Raw genomic sequence first — 19,855 nt, 5'->3', positions numbered from 1 at the left:
CGGAATTTTCAGCATCACTACTCCAGTCTTCAGTGTCACACAATCCTTCAGAAATCATTTTAATATGCTGATTAAGAAACATTTATTATTATTATCAATGTTGAAAACAGTTGTGCTGCTTAATAGTTTTTTCCCCAGGATTCTTTGATGAATGTTATTTTAATGTCTTTACTGTCATCGTAATGCATGATAAATAAAAGGATTAATTTCTTTAAAAAAAAAAAAAGATTTGCTGAATCATTAACAGTCTCCATCAGTTCTCTATCAATGGCCCAATAAGGACTAAAGAAACAGCTTGCTTTGTCGCACTGATCCTCCAAGGCGATTTCAGTATTGCTATCCAGGCCACAGAGATGCCATCTGCCCTGAACTGCCTCACGCCAGTACTCTGATGATAGAAACTGTAAACAGAGTGCTTTAGATCAATTACTGTGAGGTCAAGATTCTTAAGTGCATGACTACAGACAGTGCTACAAGCCTGATGTTACTTCTGACTGTGTTTTTTGTTGCTTTTTTTTTTTTAAGGCATTTTAAATAGATTTTCATTGCTTTTTAGGCAAAATAGCAGTGTCAACAGAAAGGCGACATAAAGGCAATAGAAGTGAAAATGTTTTTATAATCCTATATCATATGCATATGCCACATTTATATCTAAGTTTGACTATAGTCAGTTAATTAAATAATTGAACGTTTCATGAGTTGTAACAACCCGTTGTGTGTGTCTGTGTGTGTGTGTGTTCTTGTTTATATTAAATTGTGAGGACCAAATGTCCCCATAAGGATAGTAAAACCTGAGATCAGGTTTTTTACTATACTTTTACTATAGGAACCAGCCAGCGGCCCCCACTTTTCAAAAGGCTTATAAATCGCAGGATGAGTTTTTTTGAGAAAGTAAAAATGCAGAATGTTTCCTGTGATGGGTAGGTTTAGGGGCAGGGGCAGTGGGATAGAAAATATGGTTTGTACAGTATAAAAACCATTATGCCTATGGAGAGTCCCCACAAAGATAGTGAACCAGACGTGTGTGTGTGTGTGTGTTCGTGTGTGTGTGTGTGTACAATTAAAGAAACAGTTATATAAAAATGTATACTCCGTCATCATTTACTCACCTCATGTCATTCAAACCTTTATGACTGACTTACGTTTGTGAAACAAAAGAAAATATTGAAAAATACTTTTATTGTTTATTTGATTAAATAAAACAATTATATTTAATTAATTTTGACTTAAAAATATATTTTATATATATTTGTTTTGTTTATTCAATGAAAGCAAGTTGTTTAAAATATTTTCTGTTCCAACAAAAAGAAAAGGTTATCAGGATTAGAATGACAGGGTGAGTAAATGATAACAGAATTACATTTTTTGGGTAAGGTATCTATTTAAGTGTTTTGTGCATTTCATAAAAAGAGTTTAATGAATCAATGAAAATGATTTGAAGATTTGAATTTTTGAATGAATTCATATATTGCATGCATCTTCATGACACTCAAGATTCCATCTGTCTTATTCATAAATGTTTACTTACCTTGGGCACATTCAGCGATGCCAGTGTCCAGCTTAATTTACTGATCCAATTTGTTGAGCTTTCCATCCTTTAAGAATTAGGTTCCTTCTGGCCAGTATGCAAGGCATGCTGGGAGTGGGATGTTTACGCCACACTGTAAACAAGGGGATATAAAACCCAGAGCTCAGTGCATTCTTTGCAACTCAGAGCTTTAGGCTGTAGCAAAACCAGATCTTCTCTATTCAAATACACTTTTTTATTTGTACCGGCCTTCCACAACAACTGCAACCATGGTACTGGAGGACTCTGAGGGCAGCGTCTTTGAACTTGATATCACTGTGAGTTCTGATATGATTTTATTGATCTTCTGCTGTTGTTGTATATGTTGTGTTAGATCAGTGGATACAAAGGATGTTGCACGAGTTTTTAAGTGTTTCTTTTAAAGGGGTTTTGATGGTGATATTTGTTGTCTGTTGATGGCATTTGTGTTGTTTACTGTCCAGCAGCACTATGTCTGGTCAAGGTGCTTTGTTGTTTTTGTGGCAAATAACAGGCTATGTAATACTTGAAAAAGAGTGGATTTTTGGTGTGAAGCATTTATTTTATTTTTTACGATGAACTGAGGGAAATGTTGCAATACATATCTTCATATTAATTAAAATAATCAGATAAAACTTGATTTGAAAAATCCTATATTCTGGCATGTTCTGATTGCACACCGTAAAAAAAATTATTAAAAAAATAAGTTACCTAGAGTTAAATTTTTTAGTTAATACAATGAACATTTTTTAGACTCGACAACCTTTATTCAAATATTATTAAAAGATTTTGTGTGCATATTGGGTAATTGTGTATTTTATTTGTGATGACGGAGTGAAACATTGCAAATTGTGCTATTTTCATGATTTATTACATTTTTTATGTGGTTCAGATACAATAATATTTTAAGTTTCTATTTATTAAACCAATTTCCTTTATTGTATCAATTTAAATTTATTTTTAATTTACTTACTTTTTTAAGTTAAACCGACAATATTTTTTACAGCTGCCATTGAGAGTGAATAAGATTGAGTATTTGAATTTTCTCTCCACAATAAAGTCTCTAAAGCATTGCAAAATAAGTTTATTCTCCAACTAAACCTTTGTTTTTCATCTGATTTAATCCTTTTTGTTATGAACGAAGGTGAGATGTTACAAACCTTACCATAGCTTTGCTCTTGTAGGAGGATGATGTGGAGACTTCCTTTGGTAAGGTGCACTGCACCATGAAGGGTGTTCCGAAGGGGAACCGGCCTACCATCCTGACATTCCATGACATTGGACTGAACCGTAAGAATCTCCTCTAAACCTTCTTACTCCCTACTGGAGCTTTGTGTTTGAATACCAAAGTCTTCTGAGCTGTGCCCTTTGTTCTGCAGATAACAGCTGTTTTGAGTCACTCTTCAATCACAAAGACATGCATGAGATCATGCAACACTTTGCTGTGTGCCATGTTGACGCCCCAGGACAGCAGGAGGGTGCCAGCACACTCTCCACAGAGTAAGTGGGAGTCCATTATGCCACTTGATTATGGTCTCAGGTCTATCAGAGCATCTAAGGGATGCAATTAACTAAAACCTTAAGATTTCTCTCTCAGCAACATTCAAAATGAATGGTTACTCTCTCTCATTCTGTCAACAAAGACAGGCTTCTAAAAGGAAATCTGTTTAAAATCTGCTCAGTCAGAGCGGGTTTGCTCTAGGAAATATAGAGCAGACAGCTTTATCAAAACCCTATGGCACCAGACTGGCAGAATGTAGGTCAGCATGTCACTTAAAGCGTCTGAGCAGAGTAGAGAACATGTATGACCTGCCATCTGCTACAACAATGTAACTGACAGCCATTGCCCATAATCCAACCTTCCAGAACAGCATCCAGACAGATTATGACCTCGCTAATGCCTGGAAGGCCATCAGCCAGTTCTAATGAACCTGTTGTGCTGTTTAATTGGACCATCAGTATTTATCCTCTGAATTGTTATACATGTGTGTGGCTAACAAATAAACCACTGTCTGTTCTTGTAGGTATACCTACCCTTCAATGGATCAGCTCTCAGAGATTGTCCCTATGGTCCTTAAGCATTTTGGGTAAGTCTTCAATTCTCATTAATGGTATAAAACCCATCTTACTCTTATTTTTGAGGCTCTATAAGTGCTCTTGATCCCGACCAACTTGCTTGCTTGCTGTTTTTCCCTTATAGTCTGAAGAGTGTGATTGGAATGGCGGTCGGTGCTGGAGCCAACATCCTTGCCCGCGTTGCAGTGAGTTTTATACACTTTTCCCCTGCGTTGCATGTTGAATGGCCTTGAATGACACAGATTACAGTTCTGCAACTCTTGCTACAAAAGCAGTGTTGATACTTGCAGTGTAATCCTGCTAATTATTATTACCAGCTTGCTTGTTAATACACAGGAATGTTTCCTTAGTACAAATAACATTCAGTCCATATTCAATCATGTATTTTTTTTCTCTTAAAGCTAAAACATCCAGACATGATTGAAGGTCTTGTTCTGATTAATATGAGTGCTCAGGGAGAGGGTTTTATGGACTGGGCAGCACAAAAGGTACCAAAGCTGTTTTTTTTTTCTGCCAGATTTGCATTCTTATGAGATTTGAAATGATTGCATTATTAAACTAATTTGAAGGAGCTCATATATTTGTTACAATGCACAAATCCTATCCAAAATGTGACATTTTCAACAGATTACAAGCTGGACTCACACTCTCCCTGACACTGTAATTTCACACCTGTTTGGAAAGGTGAGAACTGTTGAATAAAAATACTGATAGAAATCATATATAACATGCACATTTTTTTAATTGAATTGTCATGTATTGATTTTTTTGTGTAGGAGGAGATACATAACAATCATGAACTAATATCAACCTTTCGTCATCTCATTACGAACAATCTTAACCAGTCCAACCTGCAGCAGTTTATCAAGTCCTACAAAAGGTATCCAATGCAATTTGTGTCTCTAGTCACTGAGCTTCTGGATTGGATTTTTTGAATACAACAGAGAAAAAAACGTTTAGAGATACTGAAAGCCTCATCATCTTTCCTTAATTTCTCAGCCGACGAGATCTGGAGATCGAGAGACCCGTACAAGGAGGAAACGTTAACGCACGAACCCTCCAGTCAGTCCCACCTGATGACATATATACATCAGTATACATACTGATTTTGACTGGTGCATTAGATTTTAAAATTGTGTTTTAAGCACATGGTTTGTCTCTATGACAGGTGTCCAGTTTTGCTGATAGTGGGTGATAATTCTCCAGCTGTGGATGCTGTGGTGAGAAGTTATTTCTTTACTGCCTTAAAAGTTTTAGAGATGCCAAGGCGATTGGTTGCAACAATTTCCCTATTATTGACTACATACTGCAAATAAATTGGAGAGAAAACATTATACAATGGTTATTTAAATAATTTACCTCACAGGTTGACAGCAACTCCAGAATGAATCCAACAACGACCACTTTTCTCAAGGTCAGTTACCTTACAATTTCAGTTGCAATCACTCAAACCTGTAAATTAATCTAGTATGGATAAAATAATATGACATATGGTACAGATATTTTAAGCATCATTAGTGTTAAATGGTTAAACTGTCCTTTTTAATATTTGACTATTTTTTCTAGATGGCTGACTGTGGCGGCCTGCCTCAGATTGATCAGGTATATCATTTGCATAGATTTTAGACATTCACATACACATTCAAATCTTCTTTCTTACACATTTTAAAGTGATTATAAGTGAATTTACTCTATGTTTATGTTCTCTTACAGCCTGACAAACTAATCGAAGCTTTCAAATATTTTATCCAGGGCATGGGCTACAGTAAGCACGTTAACAACACTGAACTATTATCAAAATAATAATAATATTCATATGGTAAAAAAAGAAGAAAATCATGATCTCACTGTCTTTTATCACTTTCTTCTCCAGTGCCCTCTGCCAGTATGACCCGTCTGTCTCGTTCTCGTACGGCCAGTAACTCATCCCTCAACCGCAACCGCAGCGGTACAAACACGGCAGATGAGCCGCGTGGTCGTTCCCACACTGACGTCTCCATGGAGAGCGCCTCCAACGCCAGCGTAGAGCAGCACAGTTCCTCGGGTCCCACACTTTCCGTCGAGCTGTCCTGCTGAACGCTTAATGAAATTACACCACCGTGCAAATCAGATTGTTGGAACTGAGCAGGCTGTTTATTGGACCTGAAATTACAGATTTTGTACATGAAAGCTGATGCTCCTCGCTGTGATTAGATCATGTTTAATGAAGCCTATCATAGTGTTTCTCACAGCTAACAAATATTGCACTTACTTAGTAGACCAATAGGCCATTTCTTTTCACCATTTTATTATTTGTAATGCACAATACGTAATATTTTATAATGATTATAAATGTGTTAAGATGATGACGTGTACAGGTTGTTACAATGTATGTGTGTATTAAAATTTGTGTGCATGTTTGTGTTGGAGGGTTGTCCGACTGGTAAGGCTGAACGTTTGAGGATTTTTTTATACATTATAATTTCTTATTACATATTCTATATACTTGTAATTGATAACAATGTCAAATATACTCAACAGTATTTCTTAGTCTAATGAGAAAGAATAACCACATGGCAGCCTATAGTCTACAAAACATTTTATATAATTTCTGAAACTATAATTTCTTCTCTGCTTCTTCAGTGTCACTGACATTATATCACTAAGCAAGACTACTGTAAAATATTTGAATGTTTGTAAGACGACTTTGTATTTAAAAACTGGTTTAATAAAATATAACTGAGTAAATTTAGTCACTGGTGCTCCTAACTAACATTCTGAAAAGTATAATTACATACAATGTGTCATGAATTTTAAACAGCACCATTACTGGAATTATGTAAATTAGAAATACAAGGAAATGCACAAAGAGACGCATACATCTTTTTGTTTTTTATTAAAAAAGGATACATTTCTGGCCTATTTCCAGAATATTAAATATGAACAGCAACAACTTGGCAAAATTAATGTCTGGATTAAAAAAAAGATCATGGTCACTTCTCTTGTTTCAGAATATGACACAAACCCGTCTTTTAACACCATTTTAACTAATATATTCTCAAAAACTTATGATGTGTATTCCTCTAAGGAGAATTCCTTTTATCGTTGAAGGAGATATATATATATATATAAAATTTGTAAAAAAGGTTTTCTTACTAACTTTGCACAGATTTGTAGCAGGAAGTCAACAGAACATTTTAAATTCCCTCATAAATCCATTAGAAATCTTCTTGTAAAGTCCTTCAGTCTGAACTAACTTTCCCATCACAAGCCATCTCAATATGAGTAACTGTGCCAATTTTCTTTCATAAACCATTCGACATGACTTCTCATTAACAGTGAATGATTACTTTCAAACAGCATCCCTGTTGTCACACTGTGAGCATGGATGCTTTCATAGACAACAAATGTGAGGGCAGGGATGCCATAAAAAGAGACTGCATCTGGCTCTTGGTTAATTAGTTAACAATCTCATTGAACTCATAGTATTGCTCCAGATCTGCGAAGATATCGTTTGGATTCCTGCAGGAGAGGTTGCAAAAGCAGGCATTGATCCACATGTATTTCCAAGTAAGAACTGATCCATTTGGACAATCAAATTCCACCTCAATGGTCTTAGACTTGTAGGGTATGCAGCAGCGCTCATCAGTACACACGCCACAGTACTTGGGCCAATACGCCTTCTTACTGATGCAGCCTGAGATGGTGAAGTTCTGAAACTCTGGCTCACGGTAGATGTTCAGGCACTTTTTACCCGGCTAAGTGACAAATATGACAGACAATCAATCAATCAATCAATCAATCAATCTATCTATCTATCTATCTATCTATCTATCTATCTATCTATCTATCTAATCATTAGATCAGAGATGGCCAACTTCTACCCTGGAGGGCCACTGTCCTGCAGAGTTTAGCTCCAACCCTAATCAAAGAACTCACCTACTTGTAGATTTCTAGAAATCCTAAAAACATTGATTAGCTGGATCAAGTGTGTTTGATTAATGAGTAACACAACACATTGTTTACATGATTAACAAACTGACTTTTAGTATTATGTTGACTTTTCTAAGCTTTTCCACCAACTTTTGACTTTGAAACCTGCAAAGAAAATGTATACCGGTAAATAGAAAATTTTAAGGTGTCATGAACTGGGTTTTTTATTTTTTTATACTGTTGTCAGAGGTCACCTAATGATGTTCATGTGGTTTTTACATTAAAAAACATCATAACTAATAAGTAATAGGCTATTTTCTACACTGGTTTTGAGGCTCTCTCCAAAACGCTGGGTTTTGGTGGGTGTGACGCACTGGAGACTCGGAAGTAAATGCCCACAGCTAGGATTGGAGAAGATTTGCATATTTAATGAGCTTAAGCTCCCCTGTCAGTTCAGGGAGAGGAGAGATTGAGGGAGAAGTGGCAACTGAAATGATTTTCTCGATCACAGGGCTCGTAAATTTCTTTATCAAGCAAACACAATGATTTATTTATAATCCACCCACAATTGATTGGACTATTATTTTTATATTACACACAGCCCGCAAGATCGGACGATATAAGCGTAATGTATAACATACACGTGCGTGGCGCCCTTAAATGTCAACTCGAGAGAAAGAGAATAACACAGATCAAGAACGGAATATTATAAGATTCATCGGCCTTCCGGGCTTTGCGAGCCCTGGCCCATATGTGTCCAGCGTGCTAGAGGTATGCTCTGTTAGACACCTACACATAAGCAAAACGATAATAGTATTACCGGCGATAATGTAAACGATAATAGTATGTGATAGTATTGTGATAATGCAATACTATCACATATAAAAAACACGTTTTACTCACATAAGTGTGTTGCACCATTCCTGTCAGATCCAAATCCAGCATCGACCGGAGATTTGTTCACAAACGATTCCGCAGTGAAATGAAGTGAACACTGACTTCCCCACATGAGCTGGAACTTCATTAACAATAAAGTTCAACCACACATTCCTAATATTAGGATCTGAAGGAAGCTTATGCAGTGACTGTTTTCTTCCACAACTAGGAATAGCGTAATATCTTGCTATCTTCCTCTGCATGTTTACTGTTGTTACCAGCTAGCACGAGCCCTCCATGGGTCAGTGGGCGGGCTACTGGATTAGATGTGCTGTAGAGGTGTTTCGACGCGCAATGATGTAAGTATGAAGCACAGGACCATTTGCTGAGCCTGGTGTCTATAAAAGCTTTTCTTTGACTAACAAGGCAGTTTTCAGCTCTGAGGATATTCTTATATTTCCATGACCTTTTATATATCAAAGGCTCAAGGAAAAGTTGATTTCTCAATTCATCACCCCTTTAAACTTGGAGCTAAACTCTGCAGAATCCTCCAGGACCGAAGATGACATCTCTGATTTATATTATTCCTATTCTATCATTAAAATAAGTGATGAAAAGTAGAGATGGGTAAGCAAGTTAAATAGAATAGAAATTAATTCTTACTCTAAAGTGCTTGGTGATGTCGACCTCACAAGGTCGGAGGTTACACAGTCGAGTCTCTTTCTCCATCACACAGCCAGCATTGTCATTAGAAATGCGCAATGATGTACCCCGCCCACAGGTCTTTGAGCAGGGACTCCAAGGGGTGGTCTGGGTAATGCAATTTCTATGCCAAATTTCATTAGTGGTAAGGGACTCTGAAAAAGACATTAAGAAAATGTGTGAGATTTGTCAATGATGAGCTAAAAAGGTTAGTTCACAAGATTCTATAGTCTTCTTATGTACATTTATAACCACCCACAACAATAACGCACTGCTTACCCTCCTCAGGGGCATGTCTGGGGTTGGTCTTGCGTGGTTTACGGGACTCTTCGCAGATCCATTTCTCACAACATTGGCCTGGGATCTTCACTCGTTTGGCTGACTGACACCAGACCCGGGGTGGCGGGGACTCGGTGCAGAGAGACACACATCCAATTGCCCCATTCACACACAGACAGCGGTACTTACAATTGGGCTGGAAACTTTGGCCATTGCGGTAAATCACACCGTTATACTCACAGCCTGTTCCCATAACATCTGAAACACACAAGATCATTTATTACCTTGAATCAAGGACTTGACAGAAATAAACAGGTTATGTGACAGTTTTGTGCCTGTGTACCAATTTGACACAGAATAAGAAAATAAGTAGATAATGCATTTAATCTGTAATCTTAATCTTACATATTATCTAAGCTTAATCAGTCTTCAAATATGGGGTCGAAAAATATGACAACATTATTCAAACATGGACAAAAACTGAAAGATTAATTGTTACAGTTTCAAAGCAAGGGAAATGTTTAATTGAATAAATATATAAGCTTCTGCTTCCTGGTCTAGTTATGTCAAATGGGGGACACAAACCAAACACTAGCCAAGTGAGTAAGTGTTATGTCATGTTATTTTTATTTTATTATTAGATTTTTTTTAAAGTATTACAATTTACAAATAATTACAAATTAATATTTACAAATTTACAAATGTTACAAATAAATGTATTATCAAATTTTTCACAAAATAAACATTTCTTTAAATTGCGTTGTATATTTCATCAAATGCATGTTGAATCATTGCATATTAAATAAAGCCAAGCCATTTAAAAAAGATGTGGGGTCACTTACATGCACATACTCCTTTTTCGTACCTCGGCTTGTCAGAGCTGTAGTCACAGTAAAGTCCTTTATGATAGTCACAGGTATCTCTCTCATTACAGGTTTCCCCAACCTGCTTGGCACAGGCCTTGCAGCAGTCACATCCATCTGTTAACAGGCTAACCCCATATGGGCAAACAGGGGCACTTTTGGGGCACTTACAGGGCCATTTGCAGTATCGATTTCGGTTATAAGGGTCCAAGTCTGTGGTTATAAGAGGAGAATCTGTAGAGTTGTGGGAATTGGCCTGTGTGGGAGAGAAGAAAGAAACATGAAGAAGATATCCCACCTTTAGCCACTTTGGGGCAACAGAGAGTTTGCTTTGAAATTACATTTAGATTGGGCCATTAAATTGGCTCCTAAAACTTCACTCTAGAAGAGTTTCTAATATGAACAATAAGATAGCACATAATCACCTTAAAACAGAATTAGGTTTTTCGATGCAAAAAATTACAAATCTGTTCCAGACCGGTTTTCAGTCTGGGAATTGCTTTAGTCGGAGACAAGCAACACTTTAACTTCTTGGCAGAGAAGAAATAGCCTAACATTTACAAGAAGATTTTGAGTGATAAGTTATTAATTTCATAGGCCTGCTTGTTTATATAGCCATAACCGCTTCATAAGCAATGTCACAATCTCTATAAAAATGTTGTAGGCTGCTAATAAATATCGAGCACAGAGAATATCTGTTATATTTGTTAACGTAAAAAACGTCAACAAATATATTTGTAAAATATTACAGCACGTGTTAGAGCGAAAAATGCCAACAAACGCGGTAAAACAAAAACATACATATGAGAGAGAGAGAGAGAGAGAGAGAGAGAGAGAGAGAGAGAGAGAGAGAGAGAGAGAGAGAGAGAGAGAGAGAGAGAGAGTTTGTTTCACAATATATGTGAGGTCGTTGCAATTTGATTTTTTATCAGGTTAATGATATTTTCTATCCCCTTACCCAATCCCTTTAAATAAAATAAATAAAATAAAAACATGTTTTGCCCGATTTATAAGCCTTTTTAACTAGTGAGGACCACCATTCAAATGTCCTCACTAGAGAGTTGTTATAATATTTCACTATATAAGTGAAGACATTTGTGCCTTCACAAGTAGCCTATTGCCAAAGGAACACACACACAGTATATTTGCTCTAGGCTATCGTCATATGAAACTGTCACATCAGTTCTGAAAAACACATTATTTATGCTTTTCTTTATGCATTTGATGGTTGTAATGATTTTGGAAGTAGCCTATGGCAATTTTTATGAATTTGAAAAACGCGCTTTCCAGCAACGGTGTCTCGGTCTAGCTGCCAGATTTTTTTTATATCTTAAATACTGCACTAACTCAACGGAATGATATAGACTCACCTGGTGCACACTGGCTGTCAAAAGAATCCACAACAGGAGTCTCCACATTACTATATTCCTGAAAGAAATACATTGAAACAAGAACTGTTGTTTACAGGTATACAATCCACAAGCGCGTTCCCTCGTGGCATCCACAGTGACACGCGCAGAGATGTGCCGGCCAGAGTTAGGCTACTGGAGTCTCACTTTACGTCAGTCTGTCAGATTTAGTGGGAGTTTGCTGGAAGTTTTCCTTTAGTTCACTCCAGTTCAGTCGTCAAGGGGGTTGGAATAAAAAAAAAAATCTGAATCATTTAGAAAGTGAACTTTTCCAACAGTTATAGCTTATAAAATGACTAAAAAAAAGACAAATGTTTAGATTTCTCACGTCGTAATTATGTCTTTGTTGGTATAATTATGGCATGACATGAAATCTAAGCAAGCCATTCATTCTGAAACCTCACTTACCCACAATTTTATTTTGTTTTGGATTAATTTAGCATTAAAAGAAAAACAATTACACACAAAGAATAACACGATTGAAGAAATATATGCAGGAGAGATCATTTTGGGGTCCTCTCCTGAATCTGTCCAGAGATAAACTATATGACATTTACACACAAGCACACAAACCAAACTTAAAATCACTGAAGTCAGAGAATCAGTTGAAGGAGAAAAGGATATGATATAGTTTATTCATTAGGCATACTAATTTTGCCCTAACTGCTTGAAGTTTGGACAGAAATCATTCCAGTGAGCAGCAAGAATTTAAGATAAAAGCAGTTTGACCAGAACAGAGAAGGTTGTGTCCCCAAAAAACATTTCCTCCCGCACAACTGCCAGGAGGTGAGGATGTTATATGCCAGAAGCCAGATATTGGTAATACTAATTTTAATTCTACACTGTAAAAAAATATTTTAAAAATAAGTTACCTGGTTGCCTTAAAATTTTGAGTTCATTGAAATTAATACAATGAACATTTTTTAAAAATTGACACCCTTTATTCAAATATAATTCGAAGATTTTGTAAGCATATTGGTTAATTGTGTTTTATTTGCGATGACGCAGTGAAACATGCCAAATTGTGCTATTTTCATGATTTATAATTTTTTATGTGGTTTAGATACAATCATATTTTGAGTTTCTATTTATTAAAACCAATTTCCTTCATTGTATCAACTAAAAAAAATATTTCAATAAACTCACAATTTTAAGGTAATCATGTTACTTAGCATATTTTACATTTTTTATAGTTTTTTTTAAGGTCTCTTTTTTAATGTTTTTTTACACTATGTATATTTTATTGATCAAATATGCACTTTAAAAATGTTTAGCACAAAAATTGGTTAACTGTAATGGATTACTGTAACCTTATATGGTGAAAAATGTGAATAGGTGAAAACATCATATATTAGGTATATAAACTCGCATGTGGTGAATATCGAACGCTAAACAAAACCTAGAATAAATCAAATAGAAACAAAACAAATTGGTACATACTTGTCATATTTGTGAGAGGCACGTACACATAATTTTGCAAGGTTTGTGTGATGTGCTCATATTTTGCCAAAACCTTAAAGTATACATTACAGCTGAGGTTTCCACTGTTTACAAATTAAAACCGACAGCTGGGCAACCTGCCACTGATGCACTGAACAGAAGGAACAGTAAAAATTCGGAACTAATCTTCTACACCACAGTCTCAATTTTGTTTAAATATTTCAGCTCTTAATGTGCAACTTTGTTTCAGGGTTCATGTGGAAGCGATTAAAAAAAATATACCACTTTCTGAGCAAATGCCTTAACCTTGACTTTGTTCATAAGGGTGAATGTAATCAGAAGTGTCCAGACAGCCAGAGCAAAATAGTCTAGACAAAGAGGAAATGCTTCTTATAATCTCCAGGAATAAAGTGATAATTAGCATCTCAGAATAGCCCTCAGTCAGTGCATCTGGAAACTTGCAGAAAGTGAAACGGTCAGGATTACTCATATGTTCTCCTGGCACGTTGGCTAGTCCTTATTCCATGTGACTGTATGATGTCTTAATTTGAATGTTAAATCACCTCAATTATTAATGAAGATCATGTAATGCTCTATATTTAATCACTGCAGGTCGGATATATTAATCAAAATAATAAGGCTTCTCTTTGAAATTTCCGCATTAGTGGACAAAATTCTATTGTATTGTAAAATATGAACAGTAAGGAATAAACCAAAATCGTTTTCAATGCAGTTTATTGTTTCAGTTCTATGAATGTTCATTGATTCATAAATCACAATGATTTACGTCAATATACCAAAATGACAATGCTAGCCTGAATTGGTTCTGGAACAAGCAAATAACAAGAAAATGTGTACATTTTGAGACTAATTGTAAGCATCTTTCTCAGATTTAGGTTTGCTTGGAGTCAGAGAGAAGCTGGCATCTGGGATTTGCTTGGGCTCTTGGGTTGGAGTTTGAATTCCTCCGGTATCTCCCACAGAAGTCCCACAGGATAATTTGGCTGTGAAGTCAAAGTCAAGTTTACAAGTATTAGCAAGTGCAAGGTATATAAGAATTTATATAGTTAAAAAACACTGTAATCTTCCAATCTCGACATTTAAAGACCACCAGGAGTTTATATGGATGTGTAGAGCAGTACTAACCGGTAGAGGTGATAAGAGCCGGCACATATTGAGACCAGAAGGAACACTGGGGACTCTGGAGGTTCTTGTGGTTACTGAGCGTAAAGGACAGCTCTTTATAGCCCCGTCCACCTGGGTGAGGCATGAACTGAGGCCATGGGGGCAAGAACTTACTGAAGGACATCCTAGATGTTGCAATAGGCAGGTTGGGGTTGCTGTGAAGAGCAGGAGAGATTAACAGAGAGCGGTGTAAAGTCATTACAGTCGGCATGAAATGAAAATTCACCTTATTTTCTAAATGCATGATATTGTGAACAATTCATTTGTGCAGGCTTAATTTTATCAGATTTGCCTCCATCCAATCAAAAAATCAATCAAGTTTATCGATAATCCGTTTCACTCAGATCTGAAGAAAAAATCTGTCGCTACTTTTGTTTGCAACTTAAAATATATATATAAAAATGGCTGTTAAATACCCAGACTTTATGAAGTTTGCCATGTAGTTCATGATCTGCAGGGTAAGCATTCTTTCTTTTGAGCTGAAGACGTTACTATTTTCTGTGCCAAGAGGAACTCCGAAGAGGAACTGCACATCCATTGGCGCTGACAGATCAACACTGTAACAAACATTTGTTTAATTTCTAAGATCTGATAGATGTCGTTTTGAATGGAACCATATATGTTCAAGTTATGTGCAATCAAGTAATGATGTTATGTGTGATATGTGTGTGGAATGACAGGCACCTGTTGTAGGCAGTGTCCTCAGGTAGGTGGTACATGTGAACACTGGACCGTGTGTTTGCTGCCCAGAATTCAGCCATGTCCACAGCTGGACAGATGATGAAGAGGTCTCTGTAGAAATAAAGGGCCATATGATAGGGATACAGGTGGCTACATCTGCATCTCAGTATTTTGAGAACACAGGAGTTATATCATGTATGTGTGTTTATATAATATACGTTTGTACATGTATATATACATCAACCAGGCATAACATTATGACCACCTTCCTAATATTGTGTTGGTCCCCCTTTTGCTGCCAAAACAGCCCTGATCCGTCAAGACATGGACTTCACTAGACCCCTGAAGGTGTGCTGTGGTATCTGGCACCAGGATGTTAGCAGTAGATTCTAAGTCCTGTAAGCTGAGAGATGGGGCCTCAATGGATTGGACATCCACATGGATGGCAGGTACCTAGGTTTCCCAGCAGAACATTGCCCAAAGCATCACTCTGCCTCCGTTGGCTTACCTTCTTCCCATAGTGTATCCTGGTGCAATGTGTTCCCCAGGTAAGCAATGCAAACGCATCCGGCCATCCACGTAAAAGTAAACGTGATTCATCAGACCAGGCCACCTTCTTTCATTGCTAAGTGGTCCAGTTCTGATGCTCACGTGGCCACTCCACTTCAGCGGAAGACAGGGCTCAGCATGGGCACCCTGACTGGCCTGTGGCTATGCAGCCCCGCAACAAACTGTGATGCACTGTGTATTCTGACCCTTTCTATCAGTGTCAGATGACCAGTGTCATTACAGACCAGTAATGCTGGTTCTAAACCAGTACAAACAGTAGCTTTTCTGTTAGATTGGATCACACATGCAGGTGTTTGTTCTTTCCACGGACCACTTATGATAGATATTGACCACTGCAGACCGGGAACACTACACAGGAGCTGCAGTTTTGGGGATGCTCTGACCCATTGGTCTAGCCATCACAAACTCTTTCAAATCCTTGTGCTTGTTCATTTTTCCTGCTTCTTACCCATCAACTTTGAGGACAAAATGTTCACCTGCCTATATATCCCACTAACAGGTGCTGTGATGAAGAGATAATCAGTGCTATTCACTTCACCTGTACTGACATACATACTGGTCATAATGTAATGTCTGATATACATATAATATATGTGTGTATACAATAAATCATAGTTTTTACTTCCAAAACCATACATTTGACAACATTTTATAATAAAAATACATATATTACAAAAGTGTTTACTGATTACTGTAGAATTTCTACAGTATTTTTCTGTAACATTTTTTACTGTACAAAGTGACTTACTATTAAACTAGAGCAGCCAAAAGTTTCCATGCTGCCTGGTGTTAGAGACTAAAATGGAGCTAGGTTCAGATCCAGTTTAATATGAAATGTTAAATTAAATGTTACATGTTTAATTTGAACTTTTTAACACTTTTACAGATCGGCAGTAACAACAGATTGCAACAACAGAATGGCAAAAAGAGGATCAGGAAATGATGCTGGACGTAAATTTGGTTTTATCAGGTTCTATATGTTCTGCTCAAGTTTTAAAAAGCCTCTTTCCTGTTTGTGTTGCTGCCTTTGTGTGCAACAGGTCAGAGGGGTGTGTCACGTGTCGGTCAGGTTTGGTCTGTACTATATCTGACACTAGTGATTATGTGGGTAGCCAGCAAATCCTCTTTTCGAACTACTGAGCCACTGACAATTCAGAGAAAGAAGCAGGAATTTCAGGACAGAAGTTCAAAGGAAAATATGAAATTGCCCTTCAGAAATTAGCTATTTTTTAATTTAATTTTACTTTATTCTAGTAGACATTTAATTTGACTCCACATTTTTTTCCATAACATTTTTGCCATTCCAACAGTGAACAATGCTGTTTTTGGAGATATTATCTAGTAATAATCACAAACAGCAATAAATCAGAAGAAAAAGACAGAGCTTTTTGTTAAATGAACTCGTCGTCAGCTGACCGAAAAGAGTCTTCATGCTAGTCCGCTGAACTAATATTTTCCAGACAGAGTGAGGAAAATAAGTATCTGAACACCCTGCTTTTTTGCAAGTTCTCCCACTTAGAAATCATGGAGGGGACTGATATTGTCATTGTAGGTGCATGTCCACTGTGAGACATATAATCTAAAAAAAATCCAGAAATCACAATGTATGATTTTTTTAACTATTAATTTGTATGATACGGCTGCAAATAAGTATTTGAACACCTGAGAAATAGTGGACCTTTTTTCACTAAGCTGCTTGGTAATTTCCCCGTAGCCCTTTCCAGCCTTGTGGAGGTGTACAATTTTGTCTCTAGCGTCTTTGGACTGCTCTTTGGTCTTGGCCATGTTAGTAGTTGGATTCTTACTGATCGCATGGGATGGACAGTTGTCTTTATGCAGCTAACGACCTCAAACAGGTGCATCCAATTTAGGATAATAAATGGAGTGGAGGTGGACATTTTAAAGGCAGACGAACAGGTCTTTGAAGGTCATAATTCTAGCTGTTAGACAGGTGTTTAAATACTTATTTGCAGCTGTATCATTCAAATAAATAGTTTTGATTTTTGATTTCTGGATTTTTTTTTAGATTATGCCTCTCACAGTGGACATGCACCTACGATGACAATTTCAGACCTCTCCATGATTTCTAAGTGGGAGAACTTGCAAAATAGCAGGGTGTTCAAATACTTATTTTCCTCACTGTACATTTGAGTAAAATCTCTCCTCAGAATAATATAATAATGTTTGATAGAAATTGTCAAAAAAGACTGTTGTATCCGCCATGCGTCATTCAGAGCTGGTTCATTTCTGCCATAACATACATTAAGTACATAAAACATATTTTTTAGGCATGTGCATGGTCTTCATATTCTAAAATTAGCTGTCTTGACCCAGTATCTCAGCTCAGTGATGAGAGGCAACTTCTGCTAGGACCATTTTAAAAACTCACACATATGTATCAGTCAGAAACCAAGATATATACTATTTCCTTCCTCTTTGCCACAAACACTTCAGCCTCCCCACCCACAGCGAATGTTAAGAACGGTTTAGCGCTGAGTCCTAACCTAAGACTCAAAATTATTTTGGCTCTGGATTCCTCTGCATTCCAGACCACTTGAATTTTTTTGGAGGATCTGAAAAAACATGGTTCTATAGAAAGGCAGCTGTGAACACACTGAGATTTGCTATTGTTCATTTTGGCATCTAACTAAACATTTTAGTTTGCAACTAGCATCTAAGCTTTACAAACAAAAAGCTGATCGTGGGCTTTTAAATTAAATTAATCTGTTAACTGTTACCCCCTTTTTTGAAAATAAACATATACAATGGTTTTGCAATTCAAGAATGCTTTGGAATATAGACATGAAGACAGTCAGTAGAATATTGCTCAAATGAAATCACTTTAAAAAAAATTGTGTACAAAAGTTACAGAAGTTTAAATTTACTGTAAATCAAATATACTGTACAATATATTTAATATTTTATATAAAATATGTCACAAAACAATTTGTACTCTAAAATTACTATCAAATCAAAGCCATATGTCGAATCAATTTGTGTTCCAAATATAAAGTTGATATCACAAAAGTTGAAGTTCCCATGAGATTTTGTTTAGGCGCTATACCACAAATAGCCACCGGGTGTCATTGAAATTCCATAGATTTGTTTATGCAATCTCCTGTATCAAATATATATATATATTTGTCCAAATATTACAAAACAATTGGCTAGAAATAGATATATAACCATGAGACTCAGACCTTTCCGATGATGTGTGTTTTGTCAAGATTAGAAAAGGTTTTTATTATAAAGCAGTTAAATAAATGTTGTAATATGAAACATGACGACGCCCACTAGGGGAAAGAGCCTGCTAGAAGAATTTAGTGCACCGTTTCCATGGTAATGCAACGTCCGGTTTCAAAACGGTTTTAGCTTTCAAATAACATAGTTTGTCAACATTTGTCAACAATATTATCAGGATAAATATAGGATATAATTGTTTTAAACATGCAGTGGCAAATGGGCCCACCGGTGGGCCAGTGACAGTTAACAGGTTAAAACTGTGGTTTTACCGGTGCATTGACACGGCATGATCAATTTTGGCTACTTCGTGACCACATTAAAAAGTTTGGTCGGTGTTATATTTGAAAGTTTCTTATGGTCACAAAGGCTGCATTTATTTAGTCAGAAATACAGTAAAACAGTAATATTGTTAAATTAAATAAATATATTTTAAACAAATTTATACCTGTGATGGCAAAGCTGAATATTCAACGTCATTACTCTAGTCTTCAATGTCACATGTTCCTTCAGAAATCATTCTAATGTGCCGACTTGCTGTTTAAGAAACATTTCTTAACATTAGACCAATTGAAAGGCATTGTGCTGCTTAAAGGGGGGGTGAAATGCTATTTCATGCATACTGAGCTTTTTACACTGTTAAAGACTTGGATTCCCATCCTAAACATAGACAAAGTTGCAAAAACTCATGTTGGACGTTTGATGGAGTATTTCTGTGTTAAAAATACTCCTTCCGGTTTCTCACAAGTTTCGGAGAGTTTTTTTCGAGTATGGGTCTACTTGACGTTAATAGATCGGAAGGTCCTTGTATGGGCCGTACGGGCTCTTCTCCCGGTAGGGTGCGCGCGCGCACGTGACTAGAGCGAGAGAGAGGAAATGCACGGCCATAAACACTCAGGTGCAGATCCAGTCGATCCAGGCGCCACGCTCCACTTTATTCCTATGGGTGACTTCAACGCTTCAGCACAGCATTCCGGGAAGGCAGCGCTGCATTTGACCCGATTTGAACGCAGAAATGACGGGAAGCTTCACAACATCGCTTCAGTCGCGTCGTAAAAGTGGATCTCCACCGTTCA

At 36.9% G+C, this 19,855-nt stretch overlaps 3 protein-coding genes and 1 long non-coding RNA gene across 5 annotated transcripts in view; 1 reads left to right on the top strand and 3 right to left on the bottom strand.

The window, feature by feature from the left end:
• Positions 1–249: 249 nt before the first annotated feature.
• LOC137082897 (uncharacterized) lies at positions 250–5,601 on the bottom strand. The gene is made up of 3 exons (XR_010906420.1): positions 5,471–5,601; positions 1,529–1,661; positions 250–401 (listed from the first exon to the last, which is right to left on the bottom strand). It is a non-coding gene; the product is annotated as an uncharacterized lncRNA (long non-coding RNA).
• Positions 1,693–6,214, top strand: ndrg1b (N-myc downstream regulated 1b). The gene is made up of 14 exons (XM_067448455.1): positions 1,693–1,845; positions 2,731–2,836; positions 2,926–3,046; positions 3,571–3,633; positions 3,747–3,807; positions 4,024–4,110; positions 4,250–4,306; positions 4,399–4,502; positions 4,622–4,684; positions 4,791–4,842; positions 4,989–5,036; positions 5,189–5,224; positions 5,336–5,387; positions 5,496–6,214. Exons 1-14 carry the CDS (start codon positions 1,798–1,800, stop codon positions 5,696–5,698), a joined length of 1,101 nt encoding a protein of 366 aa, XP_067304556.1. The 5' UTR covers positions 1,693–1,797; the 3' UTR covers positions 5,699–6,214.
• Positions 6,215–6,523: 309 nt separating this feature from the next.
• Positions 6,524–11,812, bottom strand: ccn4b (cellular communication network factor 4b). 2 transcript variants are annotated; one of them, XM_067448456.1, is made up of 5 exons: positions 11,625–11,812; positions 10,234–10,510; positions 9,392–9,649; positions 9,074–9,267; positions 6,524–7,359 (listed from the first exon to the last, which is right to left on the bottom strand). In XM_067448456.1, the coding sequence occupies exons 1-5, from the start codon at positions 11,670–11,672 to the stop codon at positions 7,060–7,062; spliced, it is 1,077 nt and encodes a 358-aa protein (XP_067304557.1). In that variant the 5' UTR covers positions 11,673–11,812; the 3' UTR covers positions 6,524–7,059. The 2 variants fall into 2 exon arrangements, with proteins under 2 accessions (XP_067304557.1, XP_067304558.1); XM_067448457.1 differs by lacking the exon at positions 11,625–11,812 and having other exon boundaries at positions 10,257–10,504.
• A 2,026-nt stretch (positions 11,813–13,838) lies between these two features.
• The window catches only part of tg (thyroglobulin), a 43,169-nt gene continuing 37,152 nt past the window's right edge, over positions 13,839–19,855 (bottom strand). Inside the window, exons 45-48 of the mRNA XM_067449452.1 lie at positions 14,973–15,080; positions 14,705–14,845; positions 14,250–14,443; positions 13,839–14,107 (exon numbers count right to left, since the gene is read on the bottom strand). Of these exons, the coding sequence (XP_067305553.1) occupies positions 13,971–14,107; positions 14,250–14,443; positions 14,705–14,845; positions 14,973–15,080 (580 nt within the window). The 3' untranslated portion in view covers positions 13,839–13,970. The remainder of the gene's footprint in view (positions 14,108–14,249; positions 14,444–14,704; positions 14,846–14,972; positions 15,081–19,855) is intronic.

This window comes from Pseudorasbora parva, chromosome 7, assembly GCF_024679245.1.
Source record: "Pseudorasbora parva isolate DD20220531a chromosome 7, ASM2467924v1, whole genome shotgun sequence".
In the NCBI taxonomy this organism is placed as follows: domain Eukaryota; kingdom Metazoa; phylum Chordata; class Actinopteri; order Cypriniformes; family Gobionidae; genus Pseudorasbora; species Pseudorasbora parva.
The sequence above is the reverse complement of the archived record's forward strand: the minus strand, read 5'-3'. Positions and strand labels throughout refer to the sequence as shown.